Raw genomic sequence first — 20,417 nt, 5'->3', positions numbered from 1 at the left:
CCTGGCAGTGCAGCGACAAGTCCACAGAGACAGTCCCCCGGAGCCTGCACTTCAAGAAGGACCTGCACGGCCTTCCCTCCATCCTTTCCATCTCAGGCCAGCCCAGGGAAGGAGGTGGAATGGGCACGGTTTGCACTCAGATTCCTCCAACTCTCCATCATTTCACTCACTCATTTGTTCATTTATATTCCTTTCTTCTTTTAACGTTTATACATTTATTTATGTAGGCCCTGCCTTGGTTTGAGTTCCCTTAAAAAGCAGATTCTTGGTGAGACAAGGACATGGGTGCGAGTAGTTCATTAAGAGAATTCCAACACACTTGAGGAGTGGGGGTGTAAAATGAGGAAGGGGGAAAGACTGTACCAGCGCAGTGATGGGCCAGTGATGGGCAGGCTGCTGCTGCAGGCCGTTGGGACTCAGTCCCGCAGAGGGCCCTCAGAGAACTGTGGAGAACCCAGGAACAGTCTTCATTCCCCAGTTCCCCTCTCCCATTGACCGAGGGTTGTTTCTTGCAGGTGTTAAATCCCTAGCGCTTTCAGGCCTCCCTGCAGCTCGTCACACTCCTATGATTCTTTATGTGGGAAGCGGTCAGAGGCCAGGACTGCCCTCTGCACTGCAGCTGCAGATCCAGAGCCAAGGGGATATGGGCAGGAAGTAACATGAGCTATGGCTCCAAAGCGCTTATTTTGTAGCCCTTGACTGGATGCACACCCATGCCAGGCACTGTGCTAAGGCTTTGAGGGGTATACCATTCTGGCTCTGATTGATACCGCAGACTCCCTCCAGGGTCCTAGCCTGGGATGGGACCTCATCCCCACCAGGAAGGTTCTTTCCCCATCTGATTGGTACAGCCAAAAATGATACCAGTGCTGAGAATGGAACAGCATAAGCTTTATTCAAGGCTTCCCTGGTGGTTCTGCTGGTAAAGAACCTGCCTGCCTGTGCAGGAGGTGCAGATTCGATCCCTGAGTCTGCTTGAGAAGGAAATGGCAAACCACTCTAGTATTCTTGCACGGAAAAGTCCATGGATAGGGCAGAGGCACCTGGCGGGCTTGCAAAGAGTCTATGGGGTGGCAAAGAGTCAGACATGATTGAGCACATGTGCACACGCACAGGCACACACACACAAGCTTTATTCAGTGGCAAAAGAATGAAGAAGGGGAACCTAGTACACATATCAACTTCTCAACCTAATTCAGGTGGAGACACCAAATATATAGGAGAATGGAATTAAAATGGAGGGAATCGGAAAGAGTGGGAGGAATATTCATGAGTAATCCAAGAATAGGGGTGTGGTTTGGACCCAGAACTGATGCAGTTCTCCTTTCCAGGCCTTGTATAGGTTTTTCTAACAATCGTCAACTGTCATGGTACCCTGGGGTGTACCATTTAGCATATGCTAATATACTACAATGAGCATATAATGAGGCTCAAGGTCTACTGGAAGTCAAATCTTCTGCCATCATGGGCCTACTTATTTCTAACCAGTTCTCGTTTTTTCTCTTTGCAGCTTCCTCCCCAAATTTAGATAAGAGTTATTGGTTTCCAGTCAAAGAATGGCAGGAGTAGAATTCTGGGGCGACAGCCTTGGTAACAGCTTGCCATTTAAAACCAACTGTAATTTTGATTGTTTGAGTAGTTTCTTTCCAGAAACCTAAAATGGGAGAAGGTGTGGTTATGTTGAACCAACATTCAGGGAGTCTAGATTTTAAACTTGGGTCATTTACATAGGTGGAACCATGAAGTATACATGAAGCTTCCATCATGGGTCACCATGGACCCTGAAATGAACCAGCCCAGGTCACTGCCCTCACGTGACTGAGTCTAGTCTAGGTGGAAGCAAGCAGAACTTGCTATGACAAACTGCAGTGAGTTCTGAACTCTTGTGCAGAGCTATGTGCTTTGGGAGCACAGAGAGAAATAATTATCCCAAAGTTGGATAGGAAAAGGCTTCCCTCAGGGCTTAGATGGTAAAGAATCTGCCTAGAATGCAGGAGACCCAGGTTTGATCCCTGGGTTTGGGAAGATCCCCTGGAGAAGGGAATGGCAACCCACTCCAGTATTCTTTCCTGGAGAATTCCATGGACAGGGGATCCTGCCCGGCCACAATCCATGGGGTCGCAAAGAGTCAGACGTGACTGAGAGACTGTGTGTGTGTGTATGTGGAGAGAGAGAGAGGAAAGGCTTAATGGTAGAGGTGAGATATTCAATATTTTTAAGATTTTTTAAAATTCTTTTTAAGTTTTACATTTAGGTCTATGACTCATTTTGAGTTAGTCTTTGTGGTGCAAGGTATGATCAGCTGTTGTTGCTGATTTTTTCACCTAGAGGTATTCAAGTTTTCTCGCAACCAATTGTTATTCCACACCACAAGGCTTGTGGGATCTTAGTTTCCTGACCAGGGATCAAGCCCATGCCCCTGCATTGGAAGGTAGAGTCTTAACCACTGGATCCCCAGGGAAATCCTGAGATACTCAGTTTTTGCCATTGTGGACAGTAATCATCAACTGCCTCAGAAGACTCCTGTGGGCTACAATTCTCATCTTCATTTGTAAGTCCTCCTGGGGTACAGCATGATTTATTTCCGCACCAGCCAGCCTAACTTCAGCAGCAGAGCTGTCATTCCCCTCCTGATCTACATGACAATGAGGATTATTAGGAAAACTCAATGGGGCCATCTTATGCATACCTGCTTAGAGACACCTCATCCTTCAACCCTTCCTCTTCTTGGCTTTGATCTTCCTGGCCTGTTTGAAGTTGCAGAACCCACCTGAAACCTTTGGATCTCTGCTTTGGGGCATCTTGACCCTTCCTCCTAGAACCTCCTCCCCCACTCTCTCTCAGTCCCTCGTATTCAAATCCTATTCCTCATTCTGGGCCCATCACCCCACTTCCTAATGCTCCCCCTGGAAGTGGTTGCTTTCTTTGATTCTCTGTTTCCTCTGTTCTTATTTTCAGTCACATCAACTTTGATGTGTTGGACTGAATCACTGAGGTTGGAGTTCCAGACACAGATGGACAGGTCATCAAGAAGCTATCTGTGGAAGGAGACTTGTCCCAGGACTCAGACAAGTGCAAGGCACATGTTATAGCGGCTTTTCTGATCTAGTTTCTTTGTAAGGTCATCAATTTGTTGTAGTCACGTATTTGGGGAAACAAACTCACTCAGAAGGACAGTGCAGATAGTGGAGTGCAGTTTATTACACCGGCGGGCCCAAGGCAGTCTCCTCTTAGCCAAGGACCCTGACCAGTTTTTGTGAAAACCTTATGTACCCTAAGTGTACACGCTCAAACCCACGTCCCCAAATTCTCTGAAACTAGTCTGAACAAAGGAAAAGAAAGATACAATCAAAGTTAACTCACGATTTGTATACCTTAACCCCGTGAATCGGACGCCTTATGCCTAGGTAGTCAACAGTGGATAATTATCAATAGGCCTGTGGTCATACCCCAATAAGCCTAATAGAATTTATGGTTCTATTCAGTTACACAGATAATTAGGGTATTCTTCTAGGTGACAAGAGTCTAGGTACGAACCCTGGGGCTCTTCCATGGGGGGGGGGGGGAGTGGTCTGGTTTTCCAGTTGGTATGTCGTTTCCATAGATACTGGGCATAGAGCTCAAAGTCCACAGTCTGGCCCAAAATGGAGTCCTGCTTTCACGATGGAGCCTGTTCTGTGTGTTTCCTCCTTCAAATTCAGTTGTGAGTTTCTTGAGAGCAGGTGAGCTTGTCTGGCTCATAGTAGAATGGTCAATGCCCAACAAATGTCTGAGAACTCATATGTGACATGATCATGGAACATTGAGTGAATAAAATGAGGCAGATATGAGACAACTGGTCCACATAAAGGACCATGCTTTGCCTGACCATAAGGGGTCATGGTAGCACATTCTGGAATCAATGCATCCTTTCCTCTGGGATTACAAACCTACTCCAGTAATTACAAAACCACAACAATCTCTAGATATCGCTCTGTAAATATTGCTTAGACAGTCCTTGAATATAACAGTGTGTTTATTTTCTGTGTCTTGGGCACAGAATTCTGCATATCTCTGAGCTGTCAGCTTTCTTGTCTCTTGAATGGGTGTGTTGGACACAATCATCTCCAAGATTTCTCCCTCTCTCTACTGATGTGCAGTGAGTCTAAATGTAAAATGTTGCTGGTTGATGACCTGAACTGAAACATTCGTCATGCAACTCAAAATTTTCATGGGAGACAAAAATATTTTAACTCTCTGGTTTCACATTGCAAGCCACCATACCTCACCCTCTTCGAGAGGAGCAGACAATGAATGGAAGGAGAGGTGTAGGTCAGGCTGTTGTCATTGCTAACAACTGCCCTCTCACTGCCTCATCTGGCTCTGCCTGGCCAGATGTGAGGCCTCCCCATCCTCTCCTCAGATTAGGGGGACCTAAGTGCTGGCAGAATAAGTCTTTGGAGAGGGAGATGATTCACGCCCCAGCAGAGCAGGCTCCCAGCCACCTGCTCCCACCACCCTCTGGGCCCTGGGGGCACAGAGGCATGACCTGGAGGGCTCAAGTCTCCCTGGGCGGATCTATTACATGCATTAAAATAATTTACACTCAGCCCTATAAAGCGTTTAATTCGTCGTGCCATCATCCATTCCAGAAGCATTCCTCTTCATCGTGAATTATTTTTGAAGTATTTATGTGGACCTCACCGAAAATCACCCCAGTCAGCAAACTGAGAAATGGAAAGGCATTAAGAGGAGGCGCTGACCCCAGGGTCACAGACATGAGTGTGGCCAGGGTCAGCAGGGTGGGAGAGGGAGCGGGGATGGCCGCAGCAGCTGCTGACCAGGTTGCCGGGCTCTGTCCTCCCTGCCCACACCTTGGCATGGACAGGGCACACATATTTTTCATATTAGCAGCTATGGTAACAACTGATTTCCGTTTGCAAAGCACTTCCCCATGTTCTCATGTGTGGCTCCCAGGAAGTCTGCACAGCACATGTTTTGTTGTTTTTTTAGTCACTAAGTTCTGTCCCGACTCTTTGCGACCTCATAGGCTATAGCACACCAGGCTCCCCTGTCCTTCACTATCTCCCAGAGTTTGCTCGAATTCATGTCAGTTGAGTCGGTGATGCTATCTAACCACCTCATTCTCTGATGCCCCTTCTCCTTTTGCCTTCAATCTTTCCTAGTATCAGGATCTTTTCTAGTGAGTCAGCTTGTGACATCAGGTGGCCAAAGTATTGGAGTTTCAGCTTCAGCATCAGTCCTTCCAATGAACATTCAGGGTTGATTTCTTTTATAGTTGACTGATTTGATCTCCTTGCAGTCCAGGGGGCTCTCATGAGCCTTCTCCAGCACCACAATTTGAAAGCATTAATTCTTCAGTGCTCAGCCTTCTTTATGGTCCGACTGTCATATCAGTACATGTTACAGTACATGTTAGCAGCCTCTTTAACAGATGAAGAAACTGAGGCTCAGAGGAACAAAGACATGGGCCCAGCTTAGCAGACATAGACTTGGAACCAAGTTTCTGATTGCAGCTACCCACTTGGCAGCTATGCGTCCTTCTATAGAGCTTGGGCAGCTGGTCTCATATGAACCCAATGCATGGGGATATCAGACCAGCTTTATCAATGCAATGAGCTGCCCACCCCTCTGCCCATCCACAGACACATACCCACACTACAAGTAAGAAGGACCACACTCAAGTTCTCAAAGATGGTCTGCCATTGAGTTTAGTCAATATTCTTCTTAGTTTGGGGCCTCATTTCTGGGGACTGCCGAAAGATCTTTTTTAAAGTTAACAACATTTCCAACAACACTCCAGGGATTATTATCAAAGATAATTGGGCTGTGAATTCTTATTCAATAATCATTTATTTGAGGTCTTACTCTGTACCACATACTAGTTGTACCAGGGCTCTGATGGGTCCCTCATCTCATGAAATTTACATTTTGCTAAAGAAAGCAGACTATCATTGTGTAAGCCAAGAGGCAAACAAGGTATTTCTAGGGAGTAATTAATTACTGCCACAAAGAAGACAGAAATAAGATGATGAACTGTGATGTGGTACAGAGGCCAGGAACATATGGGTGTGGTGACAGAAAGCTTCCCTGAGTGACATCTGAGTTACAACCTAAGAAAGGGGAGGTGATCATCTTGGAAAGGGCAAGAGAAAACCAGTGCAGAGTCCCTGGGGCAGGAACAGGTTTGGCCAGTCTGAAGTGCAAAAAACCATGTTGACTACAGAGGGAAGATAACTGAGGGAGAGATGGAGGATGAAATTAGAGAGATTGACAAGGTAATCATATAGGGCCTCAAAGGCCATCGCAAGGAATATGAAATTTATTCTAATGTAAGAGGAAGCCATTCTAAGGAGTGTAGCTGAGAATGATCTGATTTGTTGAATTAAAAAGCTGATAGAGTTTGGTGATTCCACAAAGTGTAAACATAGAATTTCCCAATGACCCAGCAATACCACTCCTAGGTATATGCCCCAAATAACTGAAACCAGATACCCAAATACTTATACATGAAAGTTCATAGCAGTACTATGTGATATAGCCAAGAGGTGAAAATAACCCAAATGTCCATCAATGAATGAACAGAAAAACAAAATGTGGTATAAACATACAAGTCTATTCAATCATTGAAAGGAATAACATACTGTTACATACTACCACATGGATAAACTTTGAAAACATTATGCTAAGTGAAATAAGCATTAGTCACTCAGTCATGTCTGACTCTGCGACTCCATAGATTGTAACTCACCAGACTCCTCTGTCCGTGGAATTCTCCAGGCAAGAATACTGGCATGGGTTGCCATGACCTCCTCCAGGGGATCTTCCTGACCCTGGGATTAAACTTGATTCTTCTGCACTGCTGCCAGATTCTTTAACCTTCTGAGCCACCAGGAAGCCATAAGTGAAATATGTCGACACAAAAGTTCACATATTGTATGCTTCCATTTATATAAAATATCCATATACCAATATATGAAATATTGGTAAATCCATGGAGGCTTTGCCTATTGCTGGAGGATGGGGAAGGGGGCATAGAAAGTTACTGATTAGTGGGTGTGGGGTTTTCTTTCGGGTAATAAATATGTTTTGGAACTCACAGAGCCAGTAGTTGTACAACATTGCTAGTGTACTTACTAAATACTACTGAACTGTACACTTTAAAACAGTTAATTTTATGTATGTGAATTTCACCTCAATAATTTTTAGCTTTTAAAAAGGAAGTTGATATTCTTGGGCACACGGATCCTCCATGTCATTCCAGACCAATGCCCTGGACCCCAAAGCCCTGCATGCCCTTTCTTTTACAGCCTCTGAAATCTGGGCCCTCAAACACCTCACTGCTGAATTCTCCCAATCCAGGGCCCTCTTTTTGAATAAGGTTCTTGTGGGCATGCTGGAAGCCAGCAAGTCCTCACTCAAAGAAAGCTCAATGCTAAGGACCTTCTGTGACCACAGATCTAAAAGGACGCCCACCCCCGCTTTCCCACAAATCACTGGGAGGCTGGGGTGAGAAGCAGCCAGGGCAGGATTGTCCTTTCCTGTCCTCTGCTGGGTCCCCAGCATCTGGCACAAACGGGTGACCCGCTCCTCCCAGCAACACCCCCACTCCACCCTGCAGTGTTCCCGGGCCCCAAATCCTGGTAACAACGATTCTGGGGAGGAAATGAGCAGCGAATTGGGAGGAAATCAGAGTTCAAGTGTCAATAATTTTTAAAATATGCGGCATTAATTTCTGTCCGAGATTAGGGGATGGTCAGCTGGCGCCTGAGCACTCGCGCGCCCTCCTTGGGGCCAGAGGCCACAGCGAGTCCCCGTGGAGCATTTGTCCCCTTCCTCGCCAAAAGGGGAGCCCTGGGGGCCAGCCTGGGGCGGCCGGGGCGGGGCGCTTTCTCCTTCGGCTACGGCTCCTTTGATACCTTAGGACAAGGGGCTGGGTCAGAAGCCGGTTCCAGAGTGTGAGCCGAAATAACCCGCCCCCGACCCCGTCCCCGCCCCGCGGAGACTCGGGTGGCCCCGGGCGCCACCGTTCGGCGCCGCGGCCTCTGTTGCCGGCCCGGCCCCCCGGCGCCCCCTCTCCAGGCGCGCTGCCAAGTGAGCCGCCCCATCAGTCCGCCAGGTCTCCCGGCGGGAGGAAAAACTGAAAATGAAACCCTTCGCAGCAGAGAGCTTACATATTGGGCTGGTTTGCCGTTTGGGGGTTCTTGATGCTCCCCCGCCAGCCTGGCCGGGAGAGAATCACAACTGAGTGCCCGTCTCGTCTCTCCTCCGGTTCTGCCTGCACCCCGGGAGAGCGACCCACCAAGCCAGGGGAAGCCCGACGGGACCCGCAGTTACTTTTGTAGATTTTCTGGAGATCTCATAGTCAGAAATGGAGGCGTGGTGCGCAGTGGGAAGAGGCCGGGCCACTCAGAAAACCAAGGCAAACAAACCTGCAAAACAAAGGAGCGCACCCAACTTAGACGTCCCCAGACCGGTTTGGAAATCTTCCTGTCCTTGCAACACTTCTTGCTTTGAATTTGAACCTTTTGACCAAGCCATTCCGACGGACCTGCCACCAAAAATCATTTTGTAAACAAAGATAAAGGCAGGAACTGACCCCAGGTGTGAGGAGCAGTTTGTGGGGGCTTCTGGTTTTTGCTTTCTCAGGGTGCACCCTTGTTTCTAAAAAACGTGACCTCTACCCTCAACTTTGCTACCCCTCTTTCTCCCTGTCTGCCCTTTCTGGGAGAGGCAGTGAGGCTGACATATTTCAGACAAATCACAGCAGCCAACTTCTTGTCCGGCCCCGTTTCTACTGAGAAACCCTCCCTCCACCTCTCGGGGTTCAGGTAACTGGATTGATGGAGCCGCCTTCACAGGCCTCTCCCAGCCGAACTTCTCATAACCCAATGCATAAATAATCACATGTTTTATAAATAGCCGTGGACAAGAGGCTGTAAAACAAGGAAGATATATTTGTGCCTTTATGTCCTAGAAATATTTTCTAAAACGACTGTTTTATTTGGTGTGGTTTTGAATGGGGGTGTGTGTGTACATAACAATCCCCAAAGTTTTCCCCTGCCCCCCCACCTCAGGTCAAACCAGCACTATCTTTAGCAAATTGATAAGGTTCCATGGGCAAGCTTTATTCGTTCTGACACGAGCCTATGACACTTTATAAAAAGAAGTAATCCAGAACAATCTCTAGGTAATTAACACCTAGATAAACAAACATAAATTTCTATATTGCATTTATTTGGACTACCACTCAAATATGCGTGAACCATGCTTTTTTAATTAAAAGATAAATCCATGTGACACTTAGCCTCAAACTTAATTATTCAGCATAGTATAATAAAAAATAGAGCCCATTAAATGTGTCTTGCACTGTATTTCTGTATTAACAGCAAAACAGTTCGGTCTGGGATCATTTAAATTTTCCCCCTCCTCTTTGCTTGTGATTTCCCTGTTCACATAAGCCCTTCCTCTCCCTCCCTCCCTCCCTCCCTCCCTTCCTCTCTTTTCTCTTAACACCAACAGGTGAAGAGATTAAAACTCTACACAAGCCCCTACATGGAATGCTCAGCTGGGCGACATTTTTAATATTGCATTACACTATGAATTTTTTTCCTTCCCCATGGAAACATACCTCTAGTTCTGTGGAACGGGCCCAGCCTTTCTATCTTGAAAAGAAGATCACAATATTTAACACTAATTTCCTTGGGATTGTGCTTACAATACACCAGGTGAGGTTTTCATAATATACTGTTACAATACAGATGTTCAACAGAGAGGGGGAAGTGTGCAAATCCCAAACTACAAGAGACAGCAGGGTTATCATCTTTATAAAAGTTTCAGCACAAAACAGTATCTTAACACTGAGTATGAGCAGCTCAGCAGTTTCCGGCTGCTGGGAAGAGAAATTCACATTTGAGGCATTCCCCACCTAGGTCGAAGCAGGAACAGAGATCTATTCATTCAGTCACTCAACAGAGAGTATATAAACGAGGACCATGTGCCAAGCGCTGTGTGGAGTGCTGAGTGTGCCTTGTCATCTTTTACCCTTATAGGAAAAGGAAAATTTCCTTACCCTTATGTGGCAAGGAAAATTGAACCCAAGTCTTGAGTTACCAAAGCCCATGCTCTGAGCCCCTTGGCTTTTCCAATGGAGCCTCCTGGGTAAAGGGCAGCAATCGCTCAGCTCAGCTGGGATGTGTGTCTTTGCAGAAAGTAGCCTTGGACCCAGTTGACCAACCGTCAGGTTTGTCCAGGACTGTCCTGCTTTTAGTACTGGAAGTTCTGCAACCTGGGAATCCCTTTATTTGGGAAAATCAGGATGTTTGTCATCCTACGTAGACTCCTCCAGCAAATGGTGCTGCTGCTCCTGTGGCCAAGCCCATCCACAAAAGGATGGACTAGAGCCATGGAAAGACCTTGAAGTGGGCCCAGGAGACACCCACACACTCCTTTCCAAAAGACCGAGGCCCCTGGGTGTGATTGATGACTGGTGGTTGTCTGGGATCCTGTAAATTTGTTGAAGAAGGCATTTGGATCTTGTTACATCGACTCCTATATTGCTGACCTCTGACAAGTCAGAAAGCGATGCGTCTGCAGAATGTACCACATTTCAGTGTTCAAGTGAGTTCCTAGACGGTGTCAGTTTCAGCAACAGTCCTTGGAACCTGGTGGTACCTAGCTTGCTCTCTATGTAGCTTGATTAATGCAGTTATGTACTGCTAGCCCATGTAAGCTCAGAAAGAGTCTTGTTGTGGGTTCCATTTCTGCTTCAGAGATAAAGAAGCAGATCTGGGGAGCTGGAATGACCTGCCCAGATCCCACAGGTCGGAGAGGTGGAGACAAGCCCTCCGGAGCCCCATCCAGCCCACACAGCCCTTGCACTACTTCTCCACCCGGCACCCTGTCCTTCACATCCCAGTTCATTGCCACCCCTTAGGGAAAACTTCTGGGATGTGTTCTCTCTGAATCTCCTCTTCCGGATATGTTATACTTACTTGTGTGATTATCAAATTGAAGTCTGTTTTCTCCTTAGACAGGGATCTGTGGCCATGGTCCCTGACTCACCCCTGTATCTCCAGCCTGTGGCCTGATACCTTGCACACAGTAGGTCTTCTGTAAACTTTCATTAAACAAGTGTAATGACATTTAACCCCAGGACCAACTCTTTTTCCGCTGCATCCCACTCTTTCCCTATCTGCCCCTCAAGACCCTGAGAATGGCAAGAAAGTGGTGAAAATACTGATTTTTCAAATGAGAAAGCTGGAAGACAAGAAGTTTAAGACATTTGTTCAAGATCGTTTTGTCGAAGGAGGCGAATGTGGAGGAATCATGACCACCTGACCACTGGGGAGCCCTTTCAAAACAGAGGTGTTAGTGTATAATGCTTTGTGGTGAAATTAATCTCAAGAATAGACATGGCTTATCACACCACAATAGCAACAATATAACATTTGTAGAGTCCTTTATAAATTTACATATAATTTCCCCTACTTTACTGAAATTTAATTTCATAATTTTCAGATACAGTCAATGAACTCCAAACAGCTAAACTGTTCTAGATCAAGTATCCAGTAAGTAGTATAGCTAGGATTCAAATTTAAGTCAGGACACCCCAATTTTGTAATTTTTTTTACAATGTACTAATCTGCCAATTGTCTATGACTTTTTAAGAGCTCAAAATATTTTGATGGAAATATATACTGGTGCTTCTTAAAAAGGCCTCCTTCCAGTTTTATTTTTTATTGTATAAGAGCTGTATTGAGGTATGAGTCACATACCATAAAATTCACCCATCTTAAAGTGTACAACTCAGTGGTTTTTAGTGTATTCAGAGTTGGGGAACTACCATCACTATCTAATTTTAGAAACATTTTATCTCTGCAAAAAGAAACATCCTACTCTTTAGCCATGAGTCACTCCTCATTCTCCCCTCTCCCCAAATCCAGCCTCCATTAACCTATGTTTGGTCTCCATGGATTTGCCTATTCCATTTCCTATAAATGAATACAGTATGTGACAGCTTCTTTTGTGATCGGCTTCTTCCACTTAGGCACAATGTTTTGAAGTTTCACCCATGCGGTAGCCTGGGTCAGGTCTCCATCCCTTTTCATAGCAGAATAATATTCCATTCTTGACAAAACAGTAATTTGAAAAGATACATGCATTGCAGTGTTCAGAGCAGCACTGTTTATGATAACCAAGACACTGAAGCAACCTAAATGTCCATCGGATGAATGGATAAAGAAGATGTGGTGTGTGTGTGTGTGTGTGTGTGTGTGTGTGTGTGTATAAATGGAATATTAGTCATAAAAAAAGAATGAAATAATGCCATTTGGAGCAAAAAGGTTGGACCTAGAGATAATTATACTAAGGGAAGTAAGTCAGAAAGAGACAAAGGTCGTCAGAAGATATCACTTATATGTGGAATCTAAAATATGACACAAATGAACCTATCTAGGAAACAGAAGCAGACTCAAACACAGAGAACAGACTTGTGGTTGCCAAGAGGGAGGAGGGTAGGGGAAGGACGGTTGGATATTTGGGGTTAGCAGATGCAAACTGTTATATATACGTAGACTGGATAAGCAGCAAGGTCTTACTGTATATCACAGGAGCTATATTCAATTTCCTGTGCTAAACCATGATGAAAAAGAAATTGCAAATGTGTGTACAAGCCATATTTTGATCATCTATTTATCACACAGTTTTTAAATACACATTTTGAGCCAATATGTAAAATTAAGACACTTCACTCCAAATCCAGGGGTCCAGTATCACTTGCAAACTCAGAAACCCTGATGCCACATTCCTCTTGGTGATGAGGCACTGTACTGGGGTTTCTCATTGCCCCTGAGACCCCGCTGCAAATTCCTCCTGTCCTCCTCTTGCCGCTGAGGTGTCCTGCCTGCCCCCTGGAAGCATTGGGGATTGGATCCATCATGTATGCGGAGTCATGGCCCCTCCATCAACCTTCCTTTCCTGACGGGTCCTTTTCCTGATCTCTCACTAACCCCTCATGACTCACCTTTGCTGTGTGACCGTGGACCCTTAGGATGCTCATCTGTTCCTGTCCAGGAACACCAACAGTTTGGCCTCCTGAAAGAAACCCGGTGATTATAGATTCTTATAGCATGGTTGGGTGCCTTTGCCTCCAACATTTCAGTGAGGCTGACCTATTCCAGAGCTGCAGCATTTACCTTGGGAGCTGGGTTTTGAAACCATGCCACCACTAACAACGAAGAACAAGTCAAAAAGCAAGCCTGCACATCAAGTGTGGGGCGCACTCCAAACCCGAGAAGACCAGTGTCAGAATTCTGCTTTTTATGTAGCCCTGAAACCATAGATTTTATTATTCTTTGTTCTTTTCCTTTGCTTCTGGAGAGAGAATTCAGCTTGTCCTCTGATCGGAGGTAAAAGACTTCCTTGTTTTTAATGATTTTTTTAAAAAACTTGCTACTAGTGAAGGAGAATAATAGATCCCAATGCTTTAAGTGTCTGGTGTAATTACTATAATATGAGGAGCACTGGTGTTTGCGTGGGTATTACCTCACTGTAACCCGTGTCTGCAAGCTTTCAAAGAAACACATGCACATGGGTGTGTGTGCGCGCATGCACACGCAGACACACACACACATGCTGTTTGTACACCCAGAGATACACTTTCAGCTTGAAATTTGAAAAAGAACCAGGCTATGGGAACCATCCACACAGAATACTGCAGGGCTTTTTGTTAGAAGTGCGATTTGACCAAGCATTACCCGAGTCTGACAAAGCTACAAAAATATGTTTTGCTTCTCCCAGTAAACATACGCGAATAGGAAGAAATGGGTTTTTTTTTTTTTCCAGAGGTAGAGGTTTTATTGCGTAAAACACTGGATAAAACTGGACTGCTTCAAAGACATTTTATTCTAACAGCAGAAAGAAAACAGTCATTGCTGAAAAAACAACTTTTAATACTTTCTATACCAGAATAAAGTTCTGTCAACTGATGTATTATAATAATAAATAATGACCAAGAATAAACTTTAAATACAAAGTTTTCTACTTGTTACAAGCATAGCAACAAAATCCTCTACTCTATTGATCTCAGATTTCCTCCAAGATAGATTTTTTTTTCTTTGTGTAGGAATGTAGACAGTATTATGACCAGCATCACAGACTACAGAAGTTACAGGGAAAAAACTTGACATGTTTAGATATGAGAACCTGATGACATTCAGAAACTGCCACTGCATCACCGCGGCTGTCACTCGTTTGTATTACAAGTTACAAATGTTCTGGAGAGAAGGCCTGTGTCAGGGGGGAAATAAGGACGGTAGCACTGGACAAAATGGGATCAACACACACGCCACAAAGAAGAGGGGATGTTCCCAGTGTCACAAACAGAATTATTGCCTGTCGCATCTGACGATGCTCAGAAGACACAAAAGGATACTGAAAGAGCGCCCAAAGTGCTAGAAATGGAATGTGGCTCTCGTTTTTTTTTTTTTTTCCACGTTTTTTTCCTCTTTTTTCCTCTTTTTACTTTTTTTTTTTTCTTCTTTTTTATATTTTTCTTTGCTAAGATACCAAAGGCGGGGGCAAACACACAGAAAGCAAGCGACTGGCACAGTCACCAAACACAGTAGTGCAGTTAAAATCCTAAAGCTTACTACAGTCGGAAAGTTTTCAATAACATTTCAGTCCTTTCTCTAGGATCATAGAAACAGTTGCATTAAGTTTATCAACTCGATTTAAGTAAGGCAGTGAGAACTATTCTAGAAAAACAAGAAAGCAGCTTGCTCTATGCCAGATGGGTCCACATTGTACAGTGATTGCGTTTACACTGAAACCCCGGGTGGATGTCACCCTCTCGACAGCATATGCAAACCGGATTCCTTATTAGCCTGAGATTCCTTCTGGTCTCAGGATAGCGAAGCATTTTATTTACATTGATTGCAGTTTAGTATTTTTGTAAACTGCTGTAGGCAGAGCTGAAGTTTTTAAGGCCCTGGGGTTTTATTCTGTGCTCCCAGCCTGCAAGGAAATATCGATCTTTTTTTTTAAAGTCTGAATAATTTTGTCTTAGAAGAAGTTAATACTTCAGTACTTCTCCACCGTCACAAGCAACAGCACCAATTTCGTGTCACTCAAAGGAAATATGTTAAGAGGCTGAACTCTGACGCCACGCTAGCAGATTCAAGAATAAACCCTTAACTAGTCTTCATAAATTGTTTGTTAAAAAAAATGAATCAAGTGTTTCATTATTGGCCCTCCAAATCTCCCTCTGGGTGGTGCAGAACTTGATAAATTTGGAGTATCCAATCAGTAGAAAATCTAAAATCTACAAAAATATAGAACACATTTGTTTTACAAAAACAGACATTTTAACTTAAACAGTTTTCTTCATTAGTGATAGAGAGCAGGATGTTTAGATTCATATTTTAATACAAGCTATTTCATAAGAGCTTGCTGGAGAAGAAAATCTTGCTTCATGTCTATGACACTTACAAAAACTAACAGATGAAAAAAATCTGATAATAAGGACTGGAGCAGCCTTCATTCAAGTAACATTTTAAAAGTCATAATAAAAACAATCTTTCTACTATTACGTAAATTTCCATTCTTCCCCAGCACCTTCTGTGAGTAGGGTGGGCTAGTTCTAAGCATTTGATATCATGTACCCCTATTTTTTTTTGTTAGCAACCTTCTTGTAAATTCCTCCAAAAATTAAAGAAAAAAAAAAACAACCGAGAAAAAGCATTTCCCTCTATACTGCAATTTGATCTAAAAAAAGGAATTACTCATCAAACCTGCAATGGACATTTGTCTGCAGACACTTCCTGACCATTGATTCATTTGGCTGTGGATTTTTTTAAAATGCACATTGAAGATGGCAAGCCTCTGCAGAGCTGGTCTGCCCTGGCGCTGGCTGCGGGCCGGCTAAGATTTCTCCAAGAGTGCAGTTACGACACCACGTGAATTGATTTTCTCTGCAGTGACCGCTCCAGTCTGACTGGCACCGCGACTGCCTCCCAACACATCCCATTAGGGTGCGAGGCAGATGACAGCAGCTGGTGTCAGATTATAGAGGTGTTTTCAACAATGAAAACACAGCCCCTCCATCTTCAAGGCAACACTAAATCATTTAGATGGCATCGTTTTGCAGTTAAGAGCTTGATTTTTGGACATAGGCGACTCTAGCGTTGGAAGGGCCCCCCAGCTTTCTTGAGCTCGGAGGACACCAAGCATTTCTGAAATCCCTTTTCTCCCACCTGCATTGTTTGGAAGTACTTGTTGCCGGGTAACAGTTTAGCAGCCATTTTCAAGGGCTGGGGATTTTTTTTTTAATATATATATAGATATCTTTTTAAAATTTTTAAATGTTCTATACACTAGTGGGGGTTGTACATGATTTTTCCCCTTGGAATGCAGTTAGCAAACTCTTTTACCAGATGCATAATCTGAAAACTGTGTAAAATAATATTGCAATCTCCGAATTGGTTGGCTCAGTTGCGCTCCTCCTGGGCCTTGCTGCCTTCCTCTGCTAACTCCGCTGAGCTCCCCGCCTTGACAGCTGCGGGGTCTTCGAAATTCCCAGAAGCCTCTGAGTCGACTCTGGAGCGCTTGAACCTGCGGTCGGGGTATTGGCTGTTGTCAAAAGGCATGCGATGGACACAGAGGACGTGGGTCTTCAGATTTCCCTTCTGAGAGGCACTGTAGGGACAGTAGCGGCACTGGAAAGGCCTGTGACCTACGGGCAGAAAGAGTGGCCGGTCAGTTCTGCTGCGTACCCCTCCCCGGTTCCCAGCACTCAAAGGACCATGATCATTATTACCATTATTATCATTATTGCAAAGGTCAAATGGCAAAGAATAAAGATGCAGCCAATATATCTATTTGGATAAGTAATAACTTACTTGGATAAATAATAAGCTGCAGTTAGTTGCTAAGTCATGTCTGACTCTTCTGCGACCCCGTGGACTGCATAGCCCGCCAGGCTCCTCTGTCCATGGGATTCTCCAGGAAGAATATTGGAGCAGGTTGCCATTTCCTCCTCCAGGGGATCTTCCCAACCCAGGGATTGAACCCATGTCTCCTGCATTGGCAGGCGGCTTCTTTATTGTTGAGCCTTCAGGGAAGCCTCAAACAATAAGCTACCAAATAATAATAATGATAACTTGGACAAGGATTTAAAAGATCTTTCCATCCTAGCCAGGGTTTTTAATTCAGCCTTTTCAGGTGAGAGAAAAGAAAGTTCCAACACCTGGAAATTCTTTTATAAAAAGTAAGATAGCAAGGATTTTAGACTTTGCAGGCCAAGATCAAAGATATGACGTAGATACTTATATAACAAGAGAGGAAATAAATTTCCAACTTTTTGTTGATGAAATTCAAAACTTTATTTATGGACACCGAAATTTGAATTTTATATAATTTTCATATGTGATGAAATATTATTCTTGTTGGGCTTTTTTTTCCAACCATTTAAAAATGTAAAAACCATTCTTAGCTCCACAGGCTGTATGAGAACAGACAGGAGGTGGATTTGAGCCCTGGACTAGACTTTGTGACCCTCAGTTAAGTTCATTTCAGTTCAATCCCTCAGTCGTGTCCTACTCTTTGCGACCCCATGAATTGCAGCACGCCAGGTCTCCCTGTCTATCACAAACTCCCGGAGTTTACTCAAACTCCGCACAAAAAAACCCATAAGTCCCTCCATCTGGGATTCTGACTCAGATCTCCAAGCCAATTCACTTCCTCATGTCCCCACCAACTCTACTGATAAGCAAGTCAAGCGTGACCAGGAAGAGTGTTTGGGGTGGGGTGAGAGAGGGATGTTCCCTAAGCCTTGCTCTTCGGTGGAGTGGAAGTGCCAAGCTGGAGGAATTTGGAAGCTCTGTTTCAAGAGGAGGCAGCAGAAAGTATCAGACAAGAACTGGGACACTCAGATAATTAAGGCCAGCCTAGTTATAAAGAAGTTCAATTTTGAATGGTGATGCCCGGAATCAAACTTCTCTAGAAAGGCTGTAAATAAGAACAGAAGATGGATTCTTGTGAAAATCCACCTGCTCCTTCAGGCTTCATTTCTCTGTTCTGATACACCACAGACATGCACACATCTCTGCTATCTTTAGGAACCAGTAAAGCATCTAGTTTGGGAAGTTATAATGGGACAATGCATTCTGCCCAATGCTGGGAAGCTGTGGCTATGCTGTTCCTGGAAGTCCATGAGTGCTGTCCCACCCAGCACCCAGAGAGGTCAAGACCCAGCGCTGGGTTTCATTTGCTAAGGAAAATAAACAAGCAAATAAATGGGCCCAATTGTTTACCCCAGAAAACATCTGAACAGCATATTCATCACTTTTTCTAGAGCATAATAGCAGAAGTCCTGTGTAACTACTTAGCAAAGCAGTCTTGTTTTTGAGAAACTGGAGAGCAACCAAATGTTTGCAACTGAAATTCATTTCCTCACCAAATTGCACACAGCGCTAGATTCTTGCTCCTTTCTTAGTGGGCTTCGGGAATTAGCTCTCCCCATCTTCCCTTCTAGCCAGTTGGTCCCCAGGTCAAATCCATTCTATCTGTTGACTCTTTCTACTTCCCATACTCCTGTTCTGCGCCTGGTCCAGTATACACCAGCTCATGCTAGGCTATGAACATGGCAGCCTGCAGGAGAGCTTCCTGCTTCCCGTTTCCCCACTTCCTGCCCATCCTCCCCAGGTATACCAGAGTGAGTACCTAAAGCAGAAGCTCAGCTCTGAGTTCCCTATCCAAATCTTTAATGACCACCTACCCCCTCGCCTTTAAGCTCAGCCCCAACATCTCTCCCGTCTCCAGGAGCCTCCCCTGTTTGCCCACTCCAAACCAAACCACTAGATGGTCTCTGCAGACGGGCTTCATTCTGCAGGGTCCCCATACTCTGACTGTGCTACCTTCTTCCTGAGATATCACTTCTGTTCTCTGCAGACCCAAACCCCATTCTCCTTTCAAGGCTGTTATGTGTGGCTGCGGTGTGTGTGCGTTGGCCGCCAGGATAGACTGTGAGTTCCTGAGGCAGGAAGCATAGCCATCTTAACATCACCGGTGCCAAGTTCTCTGCTTGGCACAGAACAAGCAGGTATGAACTGTTTGCAGGGATTGCATTATTATTTTACTGTTTCCCCTTGCCTTTTTTTTTTTTTTTTGAAGGAATTACAAATTTTCAGATAGAGTTTTCTCATCTTTTGTTTCTATTGTACCTAACATGAGACTGAATTTGATCAACTTTTCTACTTGCGTAAGTCCATGGAGTGGATCATACTTGCTCTTGGCCCTTCTACATGGCCTACCACAGCAAGAAGAGCACGATTTGTGGGTACAATTTGCCTCCTGCCTTCCTGCTATCCAACCCCACCCTTAGGGCTTGGTCACACCCTCATATAGATGACAGGGAAGACTCTGGGTTGGTGCAGAAGGAGAACTGAGGCTCTGTTTCTAGTGGACTTAGGATATTTATGAATAGTGTGCATGGCCCTACTTTTCATTATGTTGGAGTCAAAGTATAGACTGAAGGGAAGAATCATGGTGTTGATCAATGGCGGTGGATTAGGAAAAGCCATGTCCGTTATCCCCACCATAATCATGAATCTTCGTCAGTGCTAAGCTGGGCATCAGTGAGTTTCCAACAGATCCCAAGGCTCAACCATCCAACTCACAAAGTCATCATCCCTGTGGACATGAAGTTATGTCCAGGGCTCAGTGAGGTGGATTGAGGTTCTCTGATAGGGCAGCTCTTGAGTGGGAGAAAGAAGGAAGGACGGTCCAAGTCTGCAGCTGGAGGCGTAGGAACCAACTCAAGTTCATTCAGAGAACCTGAGAGAAGAGTTGAGACTTCCCTCAGGAAGCCTAAGAAACATTTCTAAAGTTTTGTCCAAAGCTTCTCATAAATGGACTATAACTTCTGGGTTCCCACCAAGGGCAGCTCTGCCACAGTTCACAAAGGAAAGGTGATGCTATCCTAATTACCATAGCTCAGATAAAGCTGGGGCTAACTCATCAATTCACTTATTTTATGGCAATAAGTTACTGATGGGGAAAATCATCATGACAAGACTTTGGAGCTAAAAACTCCAAATAATAATTAAAAATAAATAAATAAAATCAAAACTCTCGCACCATAATCCAAAGAGGCTTGCAGAACCAGGAAGCAAATGACCAAACCATGGTTTTGTTTAATAAATCTACTTTGGATCACCGTGATTCATCAGGTTCCTACATTCTTCCACTGTTTTCCCCCAACTGTCAAAGTTGCCTATTATACTTCCTATTATTATTTCTATATAAATCTGTGCTACAAACTTTGAAAGCCACTCTCTCTGCAAATTATGTCACTGTGGGAACCACATGCATCTTGTCAAACCAAACAGAGAACCTCAGATATCACCTTTATTTACAAT

General features: G+C 44.5%; 1 protein-coding gene across 1 annotated transcript in view; it reads right to left on the bottom strand.

The window, feature by feature from the left end:
- Positions 1–16,487: 16,487 nt before the first annotated feature.
- ZNF536 (zinc finger protein 536) overlaps positions 16,488–20,417 on the bottom strand; it is a 389,554-nt gene continuing 385,624 nt past the window's right edge. Inside the window, exon 6 of the mRNA XM_065920555.1 lies at positions 16,488–16,732. Within this exon, the coding sequence (XP_065776627.1) occupies positions 16,488–16,732 (245 nt within the window). The remainder of the gene's footprint in view (positions 16,733–20,417) is intronic.

This window comes from Muntiacus reevesi, chromosome 2 (assembly GCF_963930625.1).
Source record: "Muntiacus reevesi chromosome 2, mMunRee1.1, whole genome shotgun sequence".
Taxonomy (NCBI): domain Eukaryota; kingdom Metazoa; phylum Chordata; class Mammalia; order Artiodactyla; family Cervidae; genus Muntiacus; species Muntiacus reevesi.
This window is presented reverse-complemented; position numbering and strand designations above follow the sequence as displayed.